The sequence below is a fragment of the Hemiscyllium ocellatum genome, chromosome 1, assembly GCF_020745735.1.
Source record: "Hemiscyllium ocellatum isolate sHemOce1 chromosome 1, sHemOce1.pat.X.cur, whole genome shotgun sequence".
NCBI lineage: Eukaryota > Metazoa > Chordata > Chondrichthyes > Orectolobiformes > Hemiscylliidae > Hemiscyllium > Hemiscyllium ocellatum.
Window position 1 is genome coordinate 132,640,628 of NC_083401.1, and position 26,957 is coordinate 132,667,584.

Below are 26,957 nucleotides of genomic sequence, written 5' to 3' on the forward strand. Positions count from 1 at the left end.
AACCTTCCCCTGCAACCGCAAGAAATGCAAAACTTGCGCCCACACCTCCCCCCTTACTTCCCTCCAAGGCCTCAAGCGATCCTTCCATATCCACCACAAATTCACCTGCACCTCCACACACATCATTTACTGCATCCGCTGCACCCGATGTGGCCTCCTCTATATTGAGGAGACAGGCCGCCTACTTGCGGAACGTTTCAGAGAACACCTCTGGGACACCCGGACCAACTAACCCAACCACCCCATGGCTCAACACTTCAACTCCCCCTCCCACTCCACCAAGGACGTGCAGGTCCTTGGACTCCTCCATCACCAGACCATAGCAACATGATGGCTGGAGGAAGAGCGCCTCATCTTCAGCCTAGGAACCCTCCCCCTACCTTGTCTCAGTCAAATCCTTCGAACTCAGCACCACCTTCCTAATCTACAATCTTCTTCCTGACCTCTCTGCCCCCACCCCCACTCCGACCTATCACCCTCACCTTGACCTCCTTCCACCCATCGCATTTCCAACCCCCCTCCCCCAAGTTCCTCCTCCCTACCTTTCATCTTAGCCTTCTGGACACACTTTCCTCATTCCTGAAGAAGGGCTCATGCCCGAAATGTCGATTCTCCTGCTCCTTGGATGCTGCCTGACCTGCTGTGCTTTTCCAGCAACACATTTTCAGCTCTGTTTTGGGGAGAAAAGGGCGAAGAGGAGACCTCATAGAGGTCTTCAAAATCATGAGAGGTCCCATTTATAAAGGATTGTGATCATGTGGGTACAGATCTAGTGATTGGCAAAAATGTTAGAAATGTGATGATAAGACCTTTCTCACATAATAATTGTCTCAGAGTAGAATTCATTGCCTAGAAATGTGGTAGAGACAAAGTCATTTGAGGCATTCAAGAAGATTTGAATCATTATTTGCGTAGAAATAATGTGCAAAGACAGGAGAATGGCACTCAACCACAATCCTTGTTGGAGAGCTGGTACAGGCATTATAAGCTGAATGATAACCACCTGCATTTCTGTGATTCACAGCATGACAGACAAATATTTACACCTGGTCAAAAGAAGAGATCTTAAGAAAGATAACCAAATATTTGGTCAAAAAGATATTTTATTAACATCATTGGAAAATGCAATGGAAATGACAGGGCAGAGTTATAGCAAGGGAATGCCAGAGTTTAATCACTAGGTGTAGTGAAGGATATGTGGGATGTATGAGAGTTCTGTGATCAAGGAACAAAGGATTCATGGAAGATATCGACAGCTCAGTGGTTAGCACTGCTGCCTCTTGATGCCAGGGATCCAGGTTCGATTCCACCGTAGGCAGTTTGCACATTCCCCCCATGTCTTCGTGGGCTTCCTCCCACAGTCCAAAGATGTGCAAGTTAAGTTAAATTGCCCATAGTGTCCAGGGATGTGCAGACTAGGTGGATTAGCAATGGGAAATGCAGGGTTACTGGGATAGGGTGGGGGAGGGGGGGTGCATCTGGGTGGGATGCTGTTCTGTGGATCAATGTGGACTCAATGGGCAGAATGGAGTGCTTCCACACTGTAAGGATTCTATGATTCTACGGTCCCAGCAATTATAGGGAGGAGCAAGGGCATGAAGAATTAGAGCATAAATAACTTTAAACTTAAGGCATTCATTTACCAAGGGGCAGTCTTGGTCAGTGAACAGAGGGTAATGGATGGGGTGTTCTTGTTGCAATCGGCATATAGCCAGCATAATTCTGAAGGATGTCATCTATCAGTAGAGTATTAATATACCATGGGTAAGGTTTGAAAAACAGCTGGATTGAGACAGGAAATGTAAGTTGGACACAGTAGTGAGCTATTTGACTCCTTGAGTTTGCCTCGTTATGACTGGCTGCCAGCAAATGTTGTGATACAAGTAAACATTGAATTACACAGGTTAGAGTTTGAAGCCAGACATTGATCAAATAAGATACTTAAGTTTTAAACAGTATTGTTCATCCTAAGACAGTAGCCAGAGAGAGAAATGAAATCTATAGGTAGGCAATAGAGATTGTGGCAGTTGCCAGAAATAATGGCTTTGGTTGTCTTAGTGTTTAATTGAAGAAAACTGCAGGACTTATCCAGGACTAATCTGACAACAGAGAAAGTAAAGGGTCAAAGTACAGTTGGGTGTCATGGGAGCACATTAAAAATGATACCACACCTTCAGTAATCTTGCCTGGGACAAGATGTTGGGGAAAAATAGGAAAGCACCAAAGAGGAATCCTAAATGTAGCCCAGAGAGAATGGTATAAGGAGAGAACTAGCACAGGATGTTCTCTGGTGTGATTAAAGACCAGATACCATTCAAGAGGCATGAGAAGGGATCCTGTAAATGCTGACATTTCACATGATGATTCTCATTTGTAATTTTAATTAAGGCTGCTTCTGTGCAGTTCAAGGGCAGAAACCTGGAGAGAATCAAATGTAGAGTTAGGAGAAAGATGGATATGGAATTGGGATATGGTGAGACTTCCAAGAACTAGGAGAGTAAAGAGAAATTGGAGATGGGACTTAGTTTGTAAGAAAAGAGGAGTCTTTTTTTTCATACAAAGGGTAGTAAATTTGGAAAAAAATTGAACCAAACAGGTTATGGATATGAAAAGAATAGGAGTTTCAGAATGTTGCTGGATAGCCTTCTCTTTGGAAACAATACCAACCAAAATTAAACAAATCTGGAAAATTGAGTTGAAATGCAGTTCAGCTATAATCCAGTTGAAAAACTGAACAGAGTTGAAAGTTGATTGGTTTGCTCCTGCTCTTGATGGTCCTAATTATTTACAGTATCAGGGGGACCAGGAGAGAAATTGGCTGATCAGTTTAATAGGTGAAAGGGCTGAGATGAGTTTGACAAAGACATAAGAAAAAATAGAAGTGGAAATAAAGGATAAAAATTCAAAATTGGATAAGAAAACACTTGCCTAGGTAGGCAAGGAAAGGAGCGTCATAGAAATAACAAGATGAGTAAGACCATCCATTCTAACAGTCTTGCACCTATTTTTGGAAGTAATGTGTTAGAAGGTTTAAGGAGGTAGGGAATTGTTCTTTGTATTCAGGATGACTAGAATAGTGAGCAGAGGTTCTGAAGATCCGTGATGTTTTATGCAATTCAGCCAGGTCTGCCAATGAATTGCTAAATTATTTAGGAATCATGTACATACAAGTTTACGTCCCTTGGGCTTAAGGAATTAAGGTGGAACTGTACCAAGGGAAATGACCAGGGCTCAAAATTTGTAAGTATGAAAGTACTATTAGAAGTGCTAATGGAAAATGTTTCTTTCCCCAAGGTCAGACCTAAAATAAATATTTATTTGGGAGTGGTGGGATGTGAATAGTGAGGGAAGTGATCAGGGTTGGCTTTGACTGTGCATGTGATTAAGTAGGAATCAAGAGGCTATATAAGATTGCCAAGGAATTGGCTGTCAATATCAAAGCTCGTGGAGAAAACAGTTTGGCCAAGTCTGGTTGACAGTGAGCCCAGAGAAAAAAAGAGCAAAATGAGCTGAAACAGATCAAAACATAGAAAAATCACACAGGGAGTAAATAATGAGGATATCTTGCTGAGAAATGGCTCAGGACTTGGATAGATGTGAGATTGCTCAGTGGAGATGCCAGGAAAAAGAGACCAATCAAGAGGAGTTTTGGTGATGAAGACTACCCTTGCAGAGCAGACTCCCATGAAGGTTGTGCCAGTTTAAAAGCTTCACTAAGCTCACAAACCACCTGAGCCAGGTTTTTTTCTAAAGCAGTGATATAAATATAATCTTCCACAGTGAGGTCATAGATATATGACAGGAAATAGGGCTATTATTAAAGCATGAGCTTAGTACCAGGAATTTCATAAAGATTCTAAAATTTTCAATGGTGTATTTCGTTGTTATAAATTCAGTTAGAAAACTAAATTATTTTTGTGTCTTGATATTTAGTGTTAATGTCAGAATTTATTTGTCGAAAGTAGATCAGCAAGTTAAATGTAGATTTCTGTGAATATTTTAATATGATTAATCATCAGGATAATTCATATTTAAATTGCTTTATTTTATTTTGCTCATTCTCCAATATCTTTACCTCCAGTATTTTCTTCCTGCTTGTGCTTTTTTATTTGTAATTTATTTTTAAGTAGATTGCAAGTAGCTCTGCTCATGTTAATTTATGTAAGAAAATTTTACAAAATATAAAAAGCAAATGTTGAAAATCTAAAGGTAGAAAAAAGGGAAAGTAGACCAATAAATTAGCAATAAAAGAAAGGCACATTAGGTGCTTCCTATCATCAGAATGTTAATGTCGAATGAAAGCCTGAATTTTAATAATCTGACCTACACAGAGACAGTGACTGAAAAAGGTATCTCCTTTTATATACATTTACATCTATTAGAAAAACACCTTATGACTTTGTAATTAATCACAAAATACTACTTTCAGTTTGTGTCCAAAGCGTGAAGCCTTGTTGCTAAAAGTACATACACAATTAGGATTTAGAAGCAAAAATAGACCCTCAAGCCTGCTCTGTCATTCAATAAAATCATGGCTGATCACTTTTTGTTTCAAATTCCAAATTCCCATCGATCCCTCCAATAATTTAAAAATCTCATTAGGCAAGGGAAACAAATCACCACCACCTAAAAATATTCAATGATCTTGCCTTCTATATCTTTTGAGACAGAGTGTTCGGGTTGCACAAATCACAGAGAGAAAACAAATGCTCATTTTGTCCTAAAAGGGTGACCCCTAATTTTAAAAATCTCCCTTTGTTCTGGATTGAACTGCAAGACTAAATATTGTTTCCACATCCACGTTGTTGAAACCATTCAGGTTCTTATAATCATGAAGCAATCTACTCTTCACTGTTTTAAACACCATGCTCAGTCTGTCCAAGCTTTCTTCATAAGACTGCCCACTTAGTCCAGATATCAAACCAATAAACCTCTTCTGAACTGCCTGTAACTTGTTAACATCCTTCTTTAAATAAGGAGACCAAAACGATCCACAGTATTTAAGATGTAGTTATGCCAATGCCCTGTGTAAGCGGAGGATAACATCCTTACTTTATGTTCAGTTGAATTAAAGAATAGCATTTCATTAGTGGCCTTGATCACTGGCTGTCCCATCATGCTATCTTTCTGACTTATGCACTACCCATCTCTAACCTCCATTTACCAAAATGCAATCCCAACAGAGAGGCATGGCACCAGGAATTGGTGATTACCATGATTGTAGGTTGATCAGGTAGCAATAAAAGCCTTCATCACTACCATGACCTGGACCAATTCACCTGAAAGTTCGAGAACCTCTTGTTTACTCATATGTGCCAGCATCCGTAATGATTCACCAGCAAGTGGTTTTAAGTCCATTAAGTGGAATTCTGTGCACTTTTAAGGATCCAGTTTCCTAACTCTACCCAAAAGATTTTTGGTGAAAATGTTAACTTTTCCAGTAGATTAGTGGGAAGCATTACATTTTAATGCAAAAGACATATTATTGGTGTTAGAAATCTGAAACTAAAAGAGGAAATGCTCAGAAAATTGGACAGCATTTTTTTTAAGCAAGAACCATTTGGTTAAACATTAATTTCAAAAACTATAATTTAATATTGACATACAGTGGAGGCTGGACTTGTGTTTAACTGCTTACTTTGTGTTCTTGACTTTTTTTATCTGTCAGATAATGAAGCACACTTATAAGTATCTGATCTGTTATAGATTCAGCACATGTACAGATGTGCTAGAGTACAGGGACTGGACACCAGTGAAGGTCTTCTCTTGTTCGGCAAAGAGCATTTCTATGTGATTGATGGCTTCACAATGACTGCAACTAGGGAAATCCGTGATATTGAAACTCTGCCTCTAAAGTGAGTACATTTCTTTTGTTATTGTAATCTCCAAGTTCTGGATTGAAGGATAGCCTTGATCAAAAAAAATTAGATTAATGATCTGTAATGGTAACCTCTGATTTGTCTATTATTCTTCTGCCTGATTTTGTATTGTAACTTCAGAAGATCAGCAATGCTGGCCTGTGGTAAGATGATGTTAACTACCTTCAATGTGCATACTTCCAAAAAATATGCTTTATTTTGGAAAGAAAAAGAGTAGCAATTCTTCTTTTCCTAAGAAAAAAATGAGTCCAGTTTCAATACTGTTTTTCTAATAATTATCAATAAACAATTAATGTAACTAAGGAAGAATGTAAAGGAGTTGATAATTTCTAAAAATCTATCCAAATGTGTCAGTTATCAACGTTTCATGTTTACAACATTTCAGTATTTGGTGATGAAATTCTGCATAGATTTGGCCCTTTTTTTATTAGCCCATAGTCTCTTCCAGCCATTCCATCACTGCTGCTCCAGTCACTCAGCTGTGGAAAAGATCTAAATGTTGTGTTATTTTTATTTTCGTTTTTAACAGTTGAAAATGGAACTATTTAAGTTCAATGGAATGCATCATTTTATGTTAAAATTTGGATTTTTCAGGGGAGTATGTATGATGGTGCGTCTATTCTTACTGAATAATTAGTGAATTTGAGTAGCATGTATGACGTGAGAATTAGGAGAAAGTGAGGACTACAGATGCTGGAGAGTAAGAGTTTAAAAGGTATGGTGCTAGAGAAAGCATAACAGGTCAGGCAGCATCCGAGAAGCAAGAGAGTTGACGTTTTGGGCATAACCCTTCTTCAGGACTGGGGAAGGGAGCTGAGAAATAAATGGTGGGGAGCAGTTTGGGACTGGGGTAAAGGTAGGTGATATAGCAATAGATAGGCGAATTTAGGAGGTGTTTCTGAGAATTCAGTAGGAAATGTGGAGGATGGACAGGTAGGTCAGGTCAGGAGGGTGGATCTGAGACCGAGAGTTGGATTTGGGATGGGGTGGGGCGAGGGAAAATTTGGAAACTGGTGAATTCAATTTGCATGCAGTGTGGTATATGCTAGCGAGGTGGAAGATGAGGAAATGTGAAGGTTTAACATCCATCACCTTCAATTTTTTTTGTTTTAATCTTGACTGTTGTTAGTATTTCTTCACAATATTTATTGATAAGCATGAATTTGGTGTGTATGAACAGAGATTTTGTGATGGTGTTTTTTAAATCTAGAATGTCATTTATTTATTAATACTATTTTTCCAATTATTCTCTTTTTCTGCAAACAGTAATTCAGTTGAAGTTATAGCATTGCCTTCTGGACATTGGCTGTTAACTAGTGATTTGTCATTGTCACATGCCTTTTTGCATGAATTTATGATGGTGAATATTAACATGTTAATTAACCAGAGAGGGGATTAGCACAGCTGATTCTTGCCTCATGCTCAAAAGAAAACATCAACAATGTGCAGCATGGAAGAAGAGCATTCGATCCACCATGTCGGTACCATTAAAAGTGTTATCCAGCATTGTCAAACTTTCCATTTCTTGATCTGAGCTCCACAGGTTACAGCAAATGTAACATGGCATTTCAGCCTGAACACTTACGGTTGAGAAAACTCTTTCCTCCATGGCCATCCAAACCTTCTGCCAATTACTTTAAGTCTTGAGTTCTGAGGAAGGGTCACTGGACCTGAAACTTTAACTTGATTTCTCTTCACAGATGCTTCCAGACCTGCTGAACTTTTTCAGCAACTTCTGTTTTTGTGTACTTTTAAGTCTATGCTCTCTGCCTTCTGAACACCCTTTCTTTCAACTCTATCTATCCTCCACATAATTTTATATACCTCTGTTATATCTTTACTCAGCATCATCTGTTTCAAAGAAAACAAGCCCAACCTGATCACTATTTTATCCAAGTTAAAATGCTCTAATTACTTGTAAATCTTCTTTGTACCCTCTCTCTAATACAATCACCCATTTCCAGGAAGGCAGTGATCAAATCTGTATGCGGTATTTTGGCTGGGGCCTACCTAGTGTTTCAAATAATTTTAATATAACCTCCCTATACTAATCTATTGTTTGTCATTTTATTTTGAAAACTTTCTTGAGAAGGCAAATTATGGACTAAACATTATGATGTGTTTCACAAATTTGATTGAGATTTTTTGAGCAAGTTACCAAAAAGGTGGTTGTTAGTGCAGTAGATGTTGTTTATTTGGAGTTTAGTAAAGCCTTTGACAAGGTTCCGCATGCTGGACTAATTAATAAAGTTAGATCACATGGGATTCAGGTTGAGCCTGCTAATTGGAAACATAATTGGTTTAACAGCAGGAGACCAAGATGGAGGGTTGCTTTTTGGACAGGAGGCCTGTGACCAGCAGTGTTCCAAAAGGCTCGTTTCTGGGTCGTCTTTTGATTCTCACTTAAATAAATGATTTGGATGACAGCATAGAAGGCATGGTTAGTAAGTTTGCAAATGACACCAAAATCAGTGGCATAGTAGACAATGAAAGCTTTCTAAGATTACAAAGGGATCCTGATCAAATGGGTCAGTGGGCTGAAGAATGGATAATGGAGCTCAATCTAGGTAAATGCAAGGTATTGCATTTGGTACAACAAACAAGGGTAGGGCTTATACAGTTACAGGTAGGGCCTTGGGTAGTGTTGTAGAACAGAGGGACCTACGGGTGCAGGTGCATAATTCTGTAAAGTTTGCGTCCCACATTGACAGGGTGTTTAAAAAGACACTTAGCATGATTGCTGTCATTGCTCAGTCCTTTGAGTATAGGACTTGGGATGTTATGTTGAGGTTGTACAGAGCATTGGTGGAGCTTCCTCTGGAATATTGCCTCCAGTTCTGGTCGCCCCGTTATAGGAAGGATATTAGCAAATTGGAGAGGGTTCAGAAGAAATTTACCAGGATGTGGCTGGGCATAGAAGGTTTGAGTTATGAAAAAAGGCTGGATAGGCTGGGATTTTTTTCACTGGATTGTAGGAGATTGATGTAGCGACCTGAAAGAAGTTTATAACATAACGAGAGGTATAGATGGAGTTAATGGTAGTTGTATTTTTCCTAGGATGGGGGATTTCAAGACTAGGGGATATATTTTCAGGGTGAGAGGAGAGAGATTTAAAGCCACAAGGCAATTTTTTTTTACACAAAAGGTAGTTTTTGTGGGGAATGAACTTCCTGAGGAAGTGGTGGATGCGGGTACAATTGCAATGTTTAAAAGACATTTAGATACATGAATTGGAAAGGTTTGGAAGGATATGGGTCAGGAGCAGGCAGGTGGGATTAGTTTAGTTTAGAATACTGTATGGCATGGACTGGTTGGACCGAAGTGTCTGACTTTATATTAGAGGGAGAAAATGTTTTGAAGCTAATGGAGCAGGATAATAGGACACAGAATTTATAGCAAAAGATCATAATGTCATATAATGATTGCTGTTAAGTCTTTCATCTTTTAGAATGGGTTGCAGGTCTTGATTCATTAATATGTAAATCCCAGAGCTACTTTCAAGTTCTTTCAAGAAACTAAAGAACATGGGAAAACCTCCATTCCAAAAATAAGTAGCAACATGTAGAAGCCCTTGGAGCTACAGAGTTATGCTGACAGATGTATTCAGTGATCTTACACATTCACTATTCATTAAGTCATTTACTGTGACTTTTGACCACAAGGAAGAAAAAGAATGTTTAACTGAAGAAATATCCTCGTTAAATAAGCACATTCAAACAAACACATTAACGTATGCCTCATAGACTATTAAAAACTTTTAATCATATTTATCAACAAGAATGAATAAACATGGTGGTGAAAGGTGATGACAACGACGTGATATTTATACAGAGCATTTCATGGATGGAAATAACAAGCATCATATGAGAGGAGGGACAATTGGATCTGTTTCAAATGAAGAGAGGAGTATGAGAAAATGCTGCACTGCAACAAAAAATGATCAAATCTATGCACAGAGTGAGCATTCAGATAGATAGATAGACATCAGGGGTAAACATTAGAAGCAAGAAAATAACAAACTGACGCATAACACTATTTACAGAAGATGCCCTACAAACTGTTAAGTAAAATCTAAAGGTTTAGGATATAAATTTAGAATGAACGCCAAAACGTCAAAAACAAAGTTAATTTGAAGGAATATGTTAGAAAAAACTCAAATGGAAGTTGAAGTAGATGGAGTTACATTGGAATAAGCAGATGAGTTTGTCTGTTTAGGACATGTGATAACACAAAATGGTAGATGTGATGTAGAAGTTAGGAGGACTGAATAACCCAAAGTAATTTTATGAACACAAAAAAAGTACTAATAATACAAACTTGTAACAAGGTCAAAAACTCAAAAGGTTGCATTTTATTCAGTTTTGTGTGCCTCAACTCTAAATAATAAATATCAGTGGAAGAAAATGGAGACCTTAAACATATAGATGCTAATACATATGCTAAAAATTCCACTTGGAGACATTAGGCAAATGCAGAAGTAGTGGAAGATGCAGGAGCTAACAGAACTTTTTCCAGTAACATCCAACAGAGAAAATGCCAGTATTTTGGTCATTTAATCAGAGTTGGAAAGCTTGAGAGATTCCTTCTAGAAGGTAAAGTGGAGGGTATGAGAAAAACCGGGTCGAGCTAGTTATGGTTGGATGACAGGAATTACAGTGTTTGCAGAATAGTGGATATATGAGCATGGTGCAAGAAGGTTGAGGATGGCATGCCATGACACTATATTTCCTGGCAGATGTAGCTGCAATCCAGGGATTTTTAAGCTAATTATAATGTTCCTTAACTCACTAGAGACTGAGATATAGTTGAGTTACCATGTGTAGCTAATGAAATCTTTATCTAATTTAAATGAATGTACATTAATTAATCAAGCAATACCTTCAGGAATCAATCTTTGCTCCGCAGTGAAACATTGTCAAGTATTACACAGCATTTTTATTAGTGTTGACAGCTATCCTGAAGGAGAAAAGGGATGAATGATTTGTGACTTCAACTTATCTATTACAAAAACAAGCAAACCTTGTCAGACCTAGCTTAAACTTATTTTTTCCTTTGACTCGTCTAGCACACATGAGCCTATCATTCCAAGAGGAGCACGTCAAGGGCAGAGTCAGCTGAAGAGGACTTGCAGTAAATTTGCATATGAAGACATCAAAGAAGTGCATAAGAGACGTTATCTCCTACAGGTTGGAATCATTTTGTATTCTTTGATCCATCTATTATTTGCTCATTAAAATAATTTATCATAAACGTTTACAAGTTATTCTCTCCTTCAGCCTATTGCAGTTGAAGTTTTCTCTGGTGATGGGCGAAACTATCTCCTAGCCTTCCAAAAAGGTGTTCGAAATAAAGTGTATCAAAGGTAGGAAAAATAATTGTTGCTCTTCTTCGGTTTTCTTAGTAAAAATACCGCAAATAAGAGTTAAATCATATAGGATTTCACACGTTGATTCAGGTGAGTCCAATTTGGTATGAATTAATTGCACTTGATAGTTACACCAATACAAAAGGAAAACACGGCAGATGCTAGAAATCTGAAACAATAACGAGTTGAAAAAAACTAAGCTTGTCAAGCAACGTCTGTGGAGGGGACAGTGATTGCTTTAGTTAGAAGACCTTATATAAAACTCAAGAAAACATTTAAGTTTTAATTTTTCTATTTTTAGTTCTATTGGTTTAAAAGAGTTTTAAGCCCATGTTACCTTGAGTATGGTTGATTGACCACACCATCATCCTCCACTCTGTCTCCACCATCATCCAGCTGGGTAGGACTGCTTTTGCTTGGTTCCATTCTTATCTGAAATTTCCTAGCCAGAGAATCACCCACAATGGTGCTCTTCCAATTCCAGCATCATTGGTCCCTTATTATTCCTCATCTGCATGTGCACCCATATCCAAAAACAGTCAGGTTCTACTTGAATGCTAACAAATTAGGGTCTACCTAATCACCAGTTATCCGTCTCAGTGGCTGCATCTAAATTGTACACCGTTGTCTGATATTTAGTACTTCATGAGCAGAAATTTCCTCCAAACAACATTGGAATGCTGAAGCCATTTTTTTTTTATTTGTTTCTTTGCCACTGACTCAGTTTCATGCTGTCAGTGTCTGAAGCTGAACCAGTTTATTTAAAAGGCAATTTATGGACTTAAGGAGAAAGGTGGTAAGGAAAAGTTAGGGAACTATAGACCGATGTGTCTGAAATCAGTTGTTGGATGGGATCCTGAGGGACAGGATTTACATGTATTGGGAAAGGCAAGGACTGATTAGCAATAGTCAAAATGGGAAATAGCGTCTCACTAACTTGATTGAATTTTTTGAAGAGAAAAAGATCGATGAAGATAGAGTGGTGGATGTGATCTATATGAACTTCAGTAAGGTGTTCGACAAGATTCCTTATGGTACTGGTGAGCAAAGTTAGGTCCCATGGAATGCAGGGAGAACTAGCCATTTGGATAGTAAATAGGCTCAAAGGTAAATGACAGAGAATGGTGCTGGAGGATTGCTTTTCAGAGTGGAAGCCTGTAGCAGCAGTGTGACTCAAGGAGCAGTGCTGGTACCACTGCTTTTTGTCATTTATATAAATGATTTGGATGTGAACTTAGGAGGTTGGTCAATAAGTTTGCAGACAACACCAAAATTGTTGGTGTAGTGGACAACAAAGAAGGGTATCTCAGAGTACAATGGGACCTTGATCAAATAGGTCACTGGGCCGAGGAGTGGCAGATAGAGTTTGATTAAGTTAAATGTGTGGTGCTGAATTTTGGAAAGGCGAATTAGGGCAGTACTTAATGGTAAGGTTCTGGGGAGTATTGCTGAACAAAGAGACCTTGGAGTGCAGGTTCATAGCTCCTTAAAAGTGGAGTCGCAGGTAGACAGGATAGTGAAGAAGGCATTTGGTATGCTTGCCTTTATTGGTCAGTGCATTGAGTATAGGAATTAGGAGGTCATGTTGCAGCTGTGCAGGACATTGGATAGGCCACTTCTGAATATTGTGTTGAGTTCTAGTCTTCCCTGCTATAGGAAGGATGTTGTGAGACTTGAAAATGTTCAGAAAGGATTTACAAGGACGTTGCCAGGGTTGGAGGGTTTGAGCATTGGGAGAGGCTGAATAGGCTGGGGTTACTTTCTCTGGAGCGTTGGAAACTGAGGGGTACCTTTGTCAAGGTTTCTAAAATCATGATGGGCATGGTTAGGGTGAATCGACAAGGTCATTTCCCTGGGATGGGCTAGTCCAAAACTAGAGGGCATATGTTTAAGGTGAGAAGGGAAAGATCTAAAAGGCACCTAAGAGGAAACCTTTTCACACAGAGGATTGTGCACGTATGGAATGAGCTGCTAAGGGAAGTGGTGGAGGCTGGTACAATTGCAACAGTTAAAAGGCATCTGGATGGGTTTATGAATAGGAAGGGTTTCGAGTGACATAGAGGGTTTACGGGCCAAATGCTGACAAATGGGGCGAGATTAATTTAGGGTATCTGGTCAGCATGGATGAGTTGGACTAAAGGGTCTGTTTCCAAGCTGTACAGCTCTACGACTCCATGACAGCCTGATTGAATTTATGGAATAGGCAGATACATTGGTGGATGAAATTGGACCATTGTTTGTTTAAGGTGATGAATGATAAGAATGAGGTTGGATGGTAGAGGGCAGAGGTTTATGATGATTGACAAAAGAACCAAAGCTGACATCCAAAAAAGTTTTTATAGACAACTACTTACAATAATATTTAGATGTGTATTTGTGATGCTGTGGCAAACATGGCTATGGGCAAAGAGCTGGAATATATGAGTAGAAGAGTTAGGTGGGTATTTTTGATCAGTGCAGACCTGATGGGCAGAAGGGCCTTTCTCTGTGCAGGAGACCTCTGACTTTGACCGTTTGGGATGCACTTGCTGTCAGATTGGTGGTAACGCACTTAATAGCTTTATAAAGGTAATTGAATAAATACTTGAGAGAGAAAAATGCTTCATGAAGTTAGAGAAAGCACATGGATTTGAGAGAAAGCACGGAGATTTGAGCTATCAGTAATGCTCATGGAAAGAGCAGCACAAACTCAATGGACTGAATGGCTACATCCAGTGCTATACAGTAGAACCTCGAATATCTGAACATCAGTATCTGTAAAAATGACATTAGGCAACTCAGTATTCAGTTATCAATTAAACAGTATCATGACATGCATTGCCAGATAATGGAGAAATGTTTGATAACCAGCACTCAAATTACCACTTGTTCACAATAGATCCGTTGTTGGGTAAACAGTATTATGGTGTGCATTGCTGGATAACCGGCACTCATAAATTACCACTTGTTTCCGGTTATCTGAACGATCAATTATCCGAACAAAATACTCCCCGCCAATCCCATTTAAATAATCGAGATTCTACTGTAGTATTCTCTGACCCTGTGATGAGGTTCTGATGACATGATATACAATCACTAAGACTATCTGATCACTACATCCATAATATAACTGAACTCTGATTGCTTTAGGTGAATTCATCTGCTGCTGACACCACACTTGTCCCACTATCACCTCTGAATTTGTTGCTACAAAGCACTTTGTGCCTCGTGGTCCACTTTCTACCCTCTGTAAATTAGAGGTCATCCAAAATTTGGTTGTCTGCTTCTTGCAAGAAGGGAAAAGTAATAATGTATAATTATAGTTAATTATGTAACATTGATTTTTTTTTAAACCTTGAACTTTCTGTCCTTGCATTTCTTCTGATACCTGGTTGTCCTATTTCTCAGTTAATTGCTTCAATATTTTTGTGTTTTAGATTTTTAGCTGTTGTTCCTTCCTTGACTGATAGCTCTGAGTCTGTATCTGGCCAACGGCCAAATACAAGTGTGGAACAGGGGTAAGTGAAGCTAACCTTAGAATCTGGGATTTTCCCCACAAATGTATGTTTCTTTCTCCAATGTTTTGTAAGTGTGTGCTATAAATGAATAGAATGGAAATTGTTTGGTTATATTTAAATGAAAGTGTGACATCCGTTGCCTGATTTTTCTTGGCTACTGTTGGATCTTTAGAATTGTTGAATGTCACATTCGAGGATAACTTCTTAAGTATTTGACAGGTATTTAGAATTATAGAGCATTGTAAATTGATTTGTTGTTGCAGAAGTAAGCCGTGTTTTTAAGTATCTATCAATCCCTTTTCCATATTTAAACAATTTTCACCTTAATTTTAATTGAAATTTACTTTATCTTATTGTGACAATCTCTATATTATGGCTATAACTCCAAATCTCATGTTCTCTGGCTTCTCTCTTGATGGAATACATCTGCTGTCATATCTTGGATCCTTCAGATAGTTGTGTTGCATTTGTAATACTATACATAATTTTACAAACATTTGCAGCTTCTAATTTGTACATTTGTGTCTAGGTCACTCAGCTTCTCGTGCCTGATCAGCGTTCAATAAGATCATGGCTGATTTGAATACTCTGCATTCTCCTCTGTCCCAAATAACCCTTTGCCGTTTTGTTGATCAAGAATCTATCTCTGTATCTTAAAAGATATTCAATTGCTTTACTTGCACCTTTGAGAAAGAGAATTCACAAGACACTTAACTTTCTGGGAGCATTTTTTTTCATTGTCTCTGTCTTAAAGGGATGACTCCTCACTTTTAAATAGTGACTCTTTGTACTGGAGTCTGCTGCAAGCAGAAACATTCTTTTCACAAGCATCCTTCTGATATTGCTTGGACTTGTTCATTTCAGACAAGTTATCTGTACTGTTTTAAACTCCAACAGTTATAAATCCCGTCTGTTTAATCTTTCCTCCTAAAACAACCCACCCATTCAACATATTCATCTAGTGAACCTTCTCTGAAATACTTCTATGTATTTACATAAGTAATGGGATCAATGCAGTGCACAGAAATCCAAATATGGTCTCACCAATGCTTGTACAACTGAAAATGATCTCCCTACTTTTTATATTCCATCTCATTAGAAGGTGACAACCTAGTGGTATTGTCACTAGACTATTGATCTAGATACCTGAGTAACATTGTGGGAACCAGCTTTGAATCCCACCATGGCAGCTGGCAATATTTGAATTCAGTAAAAATCTGGAATAATCTAATGTTAAGTCAATTACTATAAAGACTCAGCTGGTTCATTAATGTCATTTAGGAAAGGAAATCTACCATCCTTACCTGGTCTGGTCTAAATGTGAATCATGTTTTGCACTGCGGGAAATTAGGGATGGGAAACAAATCTGGACTAATCACTATACCCAAAACCGGTGAATTTTAAAAATTCACTCAAAATAAATGATAACATTTCATCAACTTTACTAATTATTTGCTGTTCCTACATACTAACCTTTTGAGATTTACGGAATAAAGCACCCAGATCTCTCTGCATCTCAAGATAATTTTTTTTTAGATTAGTTACAGTGTGGAAACAGGCCCTTTGGCCCAACAAGTCCATACCAACCCTCCGAAGAGCAACCCACTCAGACCCATTCCCATGCATTACCCCTTCGCCTAACACTACGGGCAAGTTAGCATGGCCAATTCATCTAACCTGCATAGTTTTGGATTGTGGGAGGAAACCGGAGCACCCGGAGGAAACCCATGCAGACACAGGGAGAACGTGCAAACTCCACACAGACAGTTGCATGAGGCGGAAATTGAACCCGGGTCTCTGGCGCTGTGAGGCAGCAGTGCTAACCACTGTGCCACCCACATAATGTTTTTGTTGCCAAAATCAACTATTTCACATTTTCCAAAATTGTACACTATTAGCTAGGGCGGCAAGGTGGCTCATTGGTTGGCACTGCAGCTTCACAGCGCCAGGGACCCGGGTACAATTCCACTGTCTGGTGACTGTGTGGAGTTTGCATGTTCTCTCCGTGCCTGCGTGGGTTTCTTCTGGGTTCTCCAGTTTCCTCCCACAGTCCAAGGATGTGCAAGTTAGATGAATTGGCCATGCTAAGTTGTCCATCATGTTCAGGTTAGGTGTGTTAGTCATGGGAAATATAGAGTAATAGGGTAGTGTAATGGGCCTGGGTGGGATACTCTTTGGAGGGCGATGTGGACTCGTTGGGCCAAATGGCCTGCTTCCATACTGTCGGGATTCTATGATCTTTTTACCCACTCACTTAACTTATCTATATTTATGTGTAGTCTCATCCTGTCCTCTTTAAAACTTACTTTTTTACTAATTGTTGATGTCACTAAGTAATTTAGCAACCATACCTTCAGTTCATTCATCTGTCATCTATTCATTTATATAAATTGTCAAAATCTGAGGGCCCAACACTGATCCCTGTGACGCACCACTTATTATATCTTGCTAGCCAAAATTGACCTGCTTATGCCTACTCTGCCAATAAAGTATGGTGGTTGTCATAGAGTCGTAAAGTCATAGAGAGGTACCGCACAGAAATAAACCTTTGGTCCAATTCGGCTGGAACCACCTAATGAAGGAGCAGTGCTCCAAAAGCTAGTGCTTCCAAATAAACATGTTGGACTATAACCTGGTGTTGTGTGAATTTTAATTTCAAAACATTTGTTCAGTATCCCTTCCATGGTGATTGTAATTGTCTAAAATTTATTCCTCCCTTCCATTTCCTGATTTACAGCTACTTACAGCTAGACATTACTCTTATGTTCTCTTATGAGGATGAATGCAAAGCACCAATTCATCAGCCCTCTCCTTATTTTCCATTATTAATTCATCAGACTCACTTTCTATTGGACCAATATTCATCGTTTTTCTTTTTCAATACTTATTAAAACTCTTGCTATCTGTCTTTTTGTATTTCTAAATAGCTTTCTTTCAGACTCTACTTTTCTCCCCCTCATTAACCTTGAATTCTTTTTAATATTCTATCCAGTCTTCAAATCTGCCACCTGTCTAGGCTCAGTTATATGCTATCTCTCTATTTGATACAACAGCTTTTGTAGCTGTTGGGTCCATTCCTTGGAGTTTTTTAAAATTATTTTTGCAATGTATCCATTCTGTATATTTTGAAACATGCCCTTAAATTTCTATCACTACATCTTTTGGCCTATCCTTTAACTTTGTTTACTTATTCACTTTTATTAAGTCTGCTTTCATGTCCTGTTAATTTGAATTTTAATTTCTAGTTTTAAACCCAATTTTTTTTAAACTGAATGTAAAATTCAATCGTTTTGTGATTACTGCTAACTAGGGACACCTTCACCAAAAGATTATTGATCAATCCTATTTCATTGCACGATACTGCATCTGTTCACTGGTTGGCTCCAAGCATGCTTTTCTCAGAAGCTTTTCTTAAATCATTCTGTGAAATCCTCATCTAGGCTATCTTTACCCATCTGTTTTTTTTTTCAGTCTACATGTAGATTAAAATTTCTAACAAGCTCCCAATATTTCTTCTTTTTGTACTCTGTCCTACCATCAAGGTTCCTTTTAGGGGCCTTATACATCATCCCCACAAATGCCTTCTTGCCTTATCATTTATCATCTCAATCCAAATCCTGCTCTCTTGAACTTAGTTCATACCTTCCTATTGTACTAATATCATTTTACATTAGCAGAAACAGCCATTCACCATTTCCCAGCTTCCTGTCCTTCCTAACCTTAAAGTCCCAACTTATGTCATCCTACAGTTATGTACCTGTGATGGCTACCAGAGCATACTGATTCAATTGTATTTATGATACCAGTTCATCTTTTTTTTATTGAATGTTACATATCGACAGATACGTAGCCTTTAGTTTTGTCCCTTTTTTTGGTAACCTCTAGCCTTAGCTGTTGGTTTACCCTAAGATTCTTACTCTCTGTTCCTTCCTGTCGTGGTATGTTTATTATTCCCATGCTAATAACTTTCTCTCATTGTTTGTCTCTGCTCTTTGATTACCTGTTCTCAAATTTGATCCCTTGCCTCGACTATTTAGTTTTAAAATCCCTCTACTTCCCTAGTTATGTGGCTTATTAGAATACAGCTAGTTCTTCCATAATATGGTTGCATTCTTGTGCGATCCCATATTATACAAAAATCATGCTTTAGAAATAGGTCTTAAAGCAGTGGTGATGTAATCGTGTTACGGCCAGTGTATATTTTAAAAGTTAATGTTTTAGAAACAATGTTCCCAGTTTGTCAATCGCGTTAGAGCAAATTTGTGTTAATGAAACATGAGTTATAGCAGAATGGCCTGTACCAGCTTCAGCATGATTCAGTACTTAGCTCTTCATACTTTGTAGTACCTCTTTCCTTGCACTGCTCATGTCATGATATCTGCAGCGATCATAATGATCATATCCTCCCATTCCACTGTAAGTTCCTCTCCAACTCTGAGCAGGGGTCCTGACTATGGCATTGAGCAGGTACACAGGCCTCTGGACTTGTGCGTTTTGTTGTAGAAAACTTTATTCAAGACCCCCTCACTATATTATTCCCGGCAAGTTGAATGGCTTTTTGAACCATTCTTGATGAGCTCACCCACTCTTCATCCCTCCGCTTCATCCAAACAAGCTGAAAGCACATCAAAATTGTTGGACAACTGCAAAAGCTGAGGCTGTCTGGATCTTACCTGCCTAACTCTCAGTCACATCCTCTTTTTTTTTTCCCCTGACCAGTGTTCAAACCAATGCCTAAAGTTCAATTAGAAACGTAGGAGCAGGCATATGCCATTTACCCCCCCTACACCTTTCCACCATTGTACATCATGGCAGATAATCTGCCTCAACACCATATGTTCGTAATATCCCCATACCTTTGATGTCCTTGGAACATGGAACAGTACAGTGCAGTACAGGTTCTTCGGCCCTCGATGCACTGACCTGTGGAACCAATCTGAAGCCCATCTAACCTACGCCATTCTACTCATGTCCATATGCTTATCCAATGACCATTTAAATGCCCTTAAAGTTGGTGAGTCTACTACTATTGCAGGCAGTGCATTCCACGCCACTACTACACTGAGTAAAGAAACTACCTCTGACATCTGTCCTACATCTATTTCCCCACACTTTAAAGCTATGTCCCCTTATGCTAGCCTTCGCCATCCGAGGAGAAGACTCACTGTCCAGCCTATCTGACCCTCTGATTATCTTATGTCTCAATTACGTTGCCTCTCTATCATCATCTCTCTAATGAAAACAGCCTCAAGTCCCTCAGCCTTTCTTGTAAGACCTTCCCTCCATACTAGGCAACATTCTAGCTCCATACCAGGCAACATTCTAGTAAATCTTCTCTGAACCCTTTCCAAAGCTTCCACGTCCTTCCTATAATGTAGTGACCAGATCTGTACTCCAAATGTGGCTGCACCAGAGTTTTATACAGCTGCAGTGTGATATCATGGCTCTGAAGCTCAATCCCTCCACCAATAAAAGCAAACACACTGTATGCCATCTTAACAACCCTATCAACCTGGGTGGCACCTTTCAAGGATCTATTTACCTGAACACCGAGATCTCTCTGGTCATCTACACTACCAAGAATGTTACCATTAGCCCAGTACTCTGCATTCCTGTTGCTTCTTCCACAATGAATCACATCACACTTTCCCAGTTTAAATTCCATTTGCCACCTCTCGGACCAGCTCTGCAGCTTATCTATGTCTCTCTGTAACCTACAACATCCTTTGTCACTTTCTATAACTCTACCGACTTTAGTGTCATCCGCAAATTTACAAACCATCCTTCTATGCCCTCATCCAGGTCATTTGTAAAAATGGCAACCAACAGTGGGCCCAAAATAGATTAGATCCTTAGTATCTAGAAATCTAATAGATTAGATTAGTTTACTTACAGTGTGGAAACAGGCCCATCGGCCCGACAAGTCCACACCGACCCGCCAAAGCACAACCCACCCAGACCCATTCCCAAACATTTACCCCTTCACCTAACACTACGGGCAATTTAGCGTGGCCAGTTCACCTAACCTGCACATTTTTGGACTGTGGGAGGAAACTGGAGCACCCGGAGGAAACTCACGCAGACACGGAGAATGTGCAAACTCCACAGTCAGTCGCCTGAGGCATGAATTGAACACGGGTCTCTGATGCTGTGAGGCAGCAGTGCTAACCACTGTGCTACTGTCTTGAATATAATTGATGTCTGAGCTTTCACAGTCCCTCTGGAATAGAGGATCCCAATGAGTCATCACTCTGAGAGAGAAGAAATTCCTCCTCATCTCAGTTTTGAATAGCTTTCCCCTTTGAGACTGCCACCTGGTTCAAAGCCCCCAGCCAGAAGGAACATCCTTCTTCAATTTCAGCCCTTAAAGAAAATCTGTAAATTTAAAAACCTCTCATTCTTCTCAACTCTGGAAAATACTGGCTCAGTCTCCTTAATTTCTTTACATAAAGCAGTTCTACCATCTCAGGAGTTAGCCTTGTGAGCCTCTGCTAGCTTCCCTGTACAAATAATATATACTTCCTGAGCCACAGGAACCAAATGTGTGCACAGTACTCCAGATACAATCTCATCACGTCTTTATAACATTGAAGCTGGATATTTTTACTTTGCATCTCCTAGTACATCATTTGCTGTCCTAATTGCTTATGGCATCTGATATTTTTAGCTTTTGGTATCGGATGAACGATGATATCCAAGTCCTTTTGGACATCACATGCTAGTCTCTCACCATCTTAAGAAATATTCTGCAGCTCTATCCTCCTACCAAACTAGATAATTTCTCATTTATCAGTGTTCATGTTAAATCCTACCATATTCCTGGCCACTTGGTCTGCCCGAGACTCCTTAAAGACTTTTCTTTCTCACATTAAAGGTGAAAGTGAGGTCTGCGGATTCTGGAGATTAGAGTCAAAGGTGTCATCCTCACATTATAACCTAGTTCTGTGTCCTCAGAAAACTGAAAAATCTGACATTTGGTTCCTACATCATAATCCATAGAGATTTTGAGCAGTTCGGGTCCAAGTGATTCCAGTGTAGCTTCCAACTTATCACAACATGCCAAACTGAGAATAGACCAATTATCCACACTCTCATTTAAATCGTTTACTAACCCTCAATCCATGTCAGTATATTACTTCTGTCAATATCCTCATTTTGCTAAACAATCTTCTCTTTGGGAACTTCTCAAAAATCATCTGAAAATCCAAATGCATCGCATCCACTGGCTTCTCCTTATCTGCTTTGCTAAAACCATGTTTAGAAAATGTCAACAGGTCTATCAAACACAATTTCCCTTTAATAAATCCTGTTTGAATTTGCTCAATACAACCGTTATTTTCTACAAATTCAGTTATCATGTCCTTTATAATATATTTTTGTATTTTCCTGACTACTGATGTCAAGCTCACAGGTCTGTTGTTCCATGTTTTCTCTCCCACCGCACCCCCCCCCCCCCCCCCCCCCGCCCCACCACCCCCTTCTTAAATGATGGATGTTTGCAACTTTCCAATCTACAGGTAATGTTCCAGAATCTATAGACTTTTAAAAGATGATCAGTAATGCATCTGCCAACCCTATGACTACCACTTTAAAACATTGGGAGGTACACCCTCGTGTCCCATGATTTGTCAAATTTTAATCCCATTAATTTCTTCGATAGTTTTTTTTAAACTCTTATTAATTTCTTTCAGTTCCTCATTCTATCTGGTCACTTGGATCTCTATATCTCTGAATATTTCTTGTTTCTTCTTCCATGAAGACAGATAAAAATTATTTACTTAGCTTCGCTCCCATTTCCATATTTCATATTATATGTCTCTCTCTGTAATGGGAATATATTTGTCCTTGTTAATTCCTTCCTTATACCTACTCTCTATCAGTTTCTTGGTCTGTCTTTGATGAATTATAAAATGCTTCCAATTTTCAGGCTGGCTTCTTGTTCTCACAACAGTATAAGCTTCCTCCTTTAATACAGCATTCAAGTTCCTTTGTTAACCACGATTGACTCGCTTTTCGTGTTGTGTCTCCGTGTTTTAAAGGAATGTACATTTGTTGTAAACCATGTATTAATTCTTTAGATACCCGATATTGTTTCTTTACATTAATACCTTTTTAATGTATTATTTCAGTCCAAATTATCCTTTGTTTATATTTAATATCCTTGGTTTTGATTGAACTGCTTTGTTTTAAATCTTGAATTTAAATTTCTTCCATATTATGGTCACTCTTCATTGAAGGTTCTTTTACAGCAGTGTTATCAATTAGCTCCTCCTTAATGCATAACACTTCATCCAAAATACCCTGCTTGCTATTTAGCTAATTTGCATACTGCACTAGAACACCATCTTGCACAAATTCCAAGAATTTGACCTCCACGGTGTTGGTCAACAGATGTATCAATCTACAGGCATTTGATGTCACATAATTAATGTAATACCATTGCTACATGCAACTCTAATTTCTCTGATTTCTTGATTCTGTGCCCTTACTGTTTGGCGTCAATGTTTTCTGCTCATTACTTAGCTCTGAATAGCTAGATTCTGGTCTAAGATCCTGTCTTACTACTTTAGTAATCTTATTCCTGTTAACAGCTCACTGAACTGCTGGGTTGGTACTACTGACGTAAGAGCTTGGAGCACAAAATCAGAAACCTATCCCTCAAGTAATATTACAAGGTTGGAAAAAAAATCTAAATCACAGATTAGGGAAACATCCAACAGAATTGCCAAAATTAAAAAAGAGATTGAGGGAAGTAAATAATGATTGATTATGTAAAAGAAAAATTATTTGTGCTATCTGGTGAATCAATAAGGTCTGATTTTACCTCCTCAGTGAGAAGCACGCTCTAAAGGTCAGAATGGATGATGAACTTGTTCTGCAGTAGAAAGCTCAGGAAATTTTAATTTCTCGGCTTCATTTGCTGATGCTGTGTCAGTGTGTCCCTTCCTCCCTATTGCAAACCAAATGGGATGTATGCATTGGCCAGAATACGAGAGACAGCAGAATAAAAAGCAGTAGAACCCTAAGCATGCGTAACTAGGTAGTTTGGACCAGAAAGTGTAGGGAGGATCCATATTTTTTCTTTGGACCCAAAGAACCAACCCTGCATCTGACCATCCAAAGAGAAACTAAATGTAATTAAAATTCATAACAAATTGTCGCAGCAGTCTTAACAGCCAAATAACCTAGTATTTTCCCAATCATTCATTATGTAAAGCACTTTTCTATGATTAGTCCAGTATCTTACGCCTTTTTCCAGGCCATTCTGTTATCATGGAGTCTGCATAAGCCATACAAAAACAGTGTACTGTCACTGCTTAACAAGGATTTCTTGCATAATTTTCACATCCTTAGATTTATCATCACTCACTGCCACCCTGGAAGAAGCCAGCAATTGTATAAGAACATTGTATCACAAAACTAGATTCATTGTTTAAATGAATTACGTGTATTCATGTTACCAATGGTAGAACAAAGTATGCATTCTTTCTGATATTATATTCTGTGAAAAGGTATTGTAACAACTGCTACTTAAATCGCTGAAGCTTTCCATTAGGGAAGTAAGAAACTTGAAATTTAAGCCAACCATCTCTTTGAGAGATATATTGGTTAGTATTTTTTATATATTTTAATCTAAATGCAAGCTACAGCATTGTTTATTATCTGTCCCCAGATCTGGTTTGCTTAGTACTTTGGTTGGAGAGAAGTCTGTAACACAAAGGTGGGAGGTAAGTAAAACAAAATGAATGACAGAATTGAAAGCAAACAGAATGGCTTAACATTTGTCATAATGTACTTTGCATGAAGTAAATGTACAAGATAGCTAATAGTCTTGCATGAAGACTTCTTTTTTGAATAAAAATAGTCTTAGCCTGATCCTGATTTCAACATCATCTTGATTCTCAAATATTTACAAGGCTTTTATCTCTTCTACTCTAGCTCAAATCTTTTTGTACATGTTGATCATTCTTTTTGTTTGAAATAAAACACCCTTTGAACTTTTGTCCCCTTGCTTTATTCTTGTAATTTAACTTAGAGTCATAGAGATGTACAACACGGAAACAGACCCTTCGGTCCAACTTGTCCATGCCAACCAGATACCCTAAATTCACCTAGTCTCATTTGCCACCACTTGGCCAATATCCCTCTAAACCTTTCTTATTCATATACCCATCCAAATGCTTTTTAATGTTGTAATTATACGAGCCACCACCATTTCCACTGGTAGCTCTTTCCATACACGCACCACCATTTGCATGAAAAAGTTGCCCCTTTTTAGATTAGATTAGATTCCCTACAGTGTGGAATGTCCTTTTTAAATCTTTCCACTCTCATCCTAAACCTATGCCCTCCAGTTCTAGACTCCCCCAACCCAGGGAAAAGACCTTATCTATTTACCCTATCCATGCCCATCATGATTTTATAAATCTCTGTAAGGTCACCTCTCAGTCTCTGATGCTTCAGGGAAGCTTTCAGAAATAAGTTAACAACTGTCCAGAGATAGTATGCTATATTAAGGTGATAGGCAAGGCTGGTAAGTGTAAGGGATGCTGGATGACAAGATAAATTTGAGGTTTTGGTTAAGAAAAAGAAGGAAATATGTATTGGGTATAGACAGCAGTGAACAAGTGAATCCTTAGAAAAGTATAAAGGCAGTAGGAGATTACTGAAGAGGGAAATCAGGAGGACAAAAAGGGGACATGAGATAGCTTGAGCAAATAAGGTTAAGGAGAATCCAAAGGGATTTTATAAATACGTTTAAGGACAAAAGGATAACTAGGAACACAATAGGACCCTTCAAAGATCAGCAAGGTAGTCAATCTGTGGAACCATGGGAGATACTATATGAGTATTTTGCATCAGTGATTACTTTAGAGAAGGACATGGCAGATGTAGAATGTGGGGAAATAGATGGTGACATCTTGAAAAATGTCCAAATTACAGAAGAGGTGGTGCTGAATGTCTTAAAATGCATAGAAGTAGATAAATCCCCAGCACTTGATCAGATGTATCTGAGACCTCTGTGGGAAGCTAGGGAAGTGATTGCTAGGCTCCTTGCTGAGGTATTAGTAACCTGGCATAATACAGTTGATTACTTTTACTTTCTTGTACGCTTTTATGTTCTTCCCTAATTTTATTTAGCTTTTCCTAAAATATATTTACTGTATTTGCTAATCACCTCAACTACTCTCCATAATAAAATGGTAACATCATAGAAGGAGGTAATTGGGCTGATTGCAAGACAATTCTATTTAATCGTTCTCCCCCCTCTAATCTCTCCATTGCCTTTAAAGCTACAGTTGAATTTGCCTCCATCACATTTTAAAACCATCTATTCTGGATTCTAACCATTTTACTCCATAAGTTTTTTTTCCTTGATTTTTCTTTGGCCTTTTTTCCTAAATGCCTTAAATGTGTGTTCTGTTTCTAGAACCTTCTGTGAATGGGAACAGTTTCTCTATACTCTGTCCAAACTACATGATTTTGAACCCTTATATCAAAACTCATCTTGAGCTTACTGAGAAGAACACATCAATTTTAACAATGTGTCACATAACTTATGTCATTCAACCCTGGAACCATTCCAGTAAATGTTTTCTGCACCCTCTGTAAGGCCTTTTCATGCTTTTTGAGGTGCACCTGCCAAAACCAGGCACAGCATTCCAGTCATAGCTGAACCACTGCTTTATGGAAGTGAGATTTACATCCTAACCACTATCTAGATAAAGAAGTTTTTTATTAATTCATTAAGCAATGGTTGAGCATCTGATAATTGTGAACACCACTTCTAACTTTGCAAGCCTGAGTAACTACTTTTAATCCCATAGTCAATCTTTTGTCCAGCCTGCTATTTATTCCAGCCTATTTGTTCTCTGATTCCATGCATTATAACCTTAGACTTGAATGTGGTGTGCAGTATTTTAAGAAGGCCGATAAAAATTTAAATTAATATATAGTGTTTCCTTTATCTGCTGTTTCTGGAAAATCAAATAATAAGACTGATCAAGCTTGACTTTCCTTTTAAGAAAATACACATTTTCAAATTCTAGATGTTTCTCCATATTCATTTCAGTAAGAATTCTGTTTCTGATCTTCCATTAGTATTTTGCCGTTATGTTACATATATTTAATATAGCTATCCCATCCTCATTCTCTGGCCTTTCTGATAATTATCATCAATTTTTAGTTGACAATTCTGATTCATTTTTCCTTCAA

General features: G+C 38.5%; 1 protein-coding gene across 6 annotated transcripts in view; it reads left to right on the forward strand.

Moving 5' to 3' along the window:
* The window catches only part of wdfy3 (WD repeat and FYVE domain containing 3), a 400,898-nt gene that overhangs the window by 326,261 nt on the left and 47,680 nt on the right, over nt 1-26,957 (forward strand). For all 6 annotated transcript variants that reach the window (XM_060826089.1, XM_060826126.1, XM_060826116.1 and 3 more), the window contains 5 exons: nt 5,707-5,855; nt 10,945-11,065; nt 11,156-11,241; nt 14,661-14,741; nt 24,415-24,469. In XM_060826089.1, the coding sequence (XP_060682072.1) occupies nt 5,707-5,855; nt 10,945-11,065; nt 11,156-11,241; nt 14,661-14,741; nt 24,415-24,469 (492 nt within the window). The remainder of the gene's footprint in view (nt 1-5,706; nt 5,856-10,944; nt 11,066-11,155; nt 11,242-14,660; nt 14,742-24,414; nt 24,470-26,957) is intronic.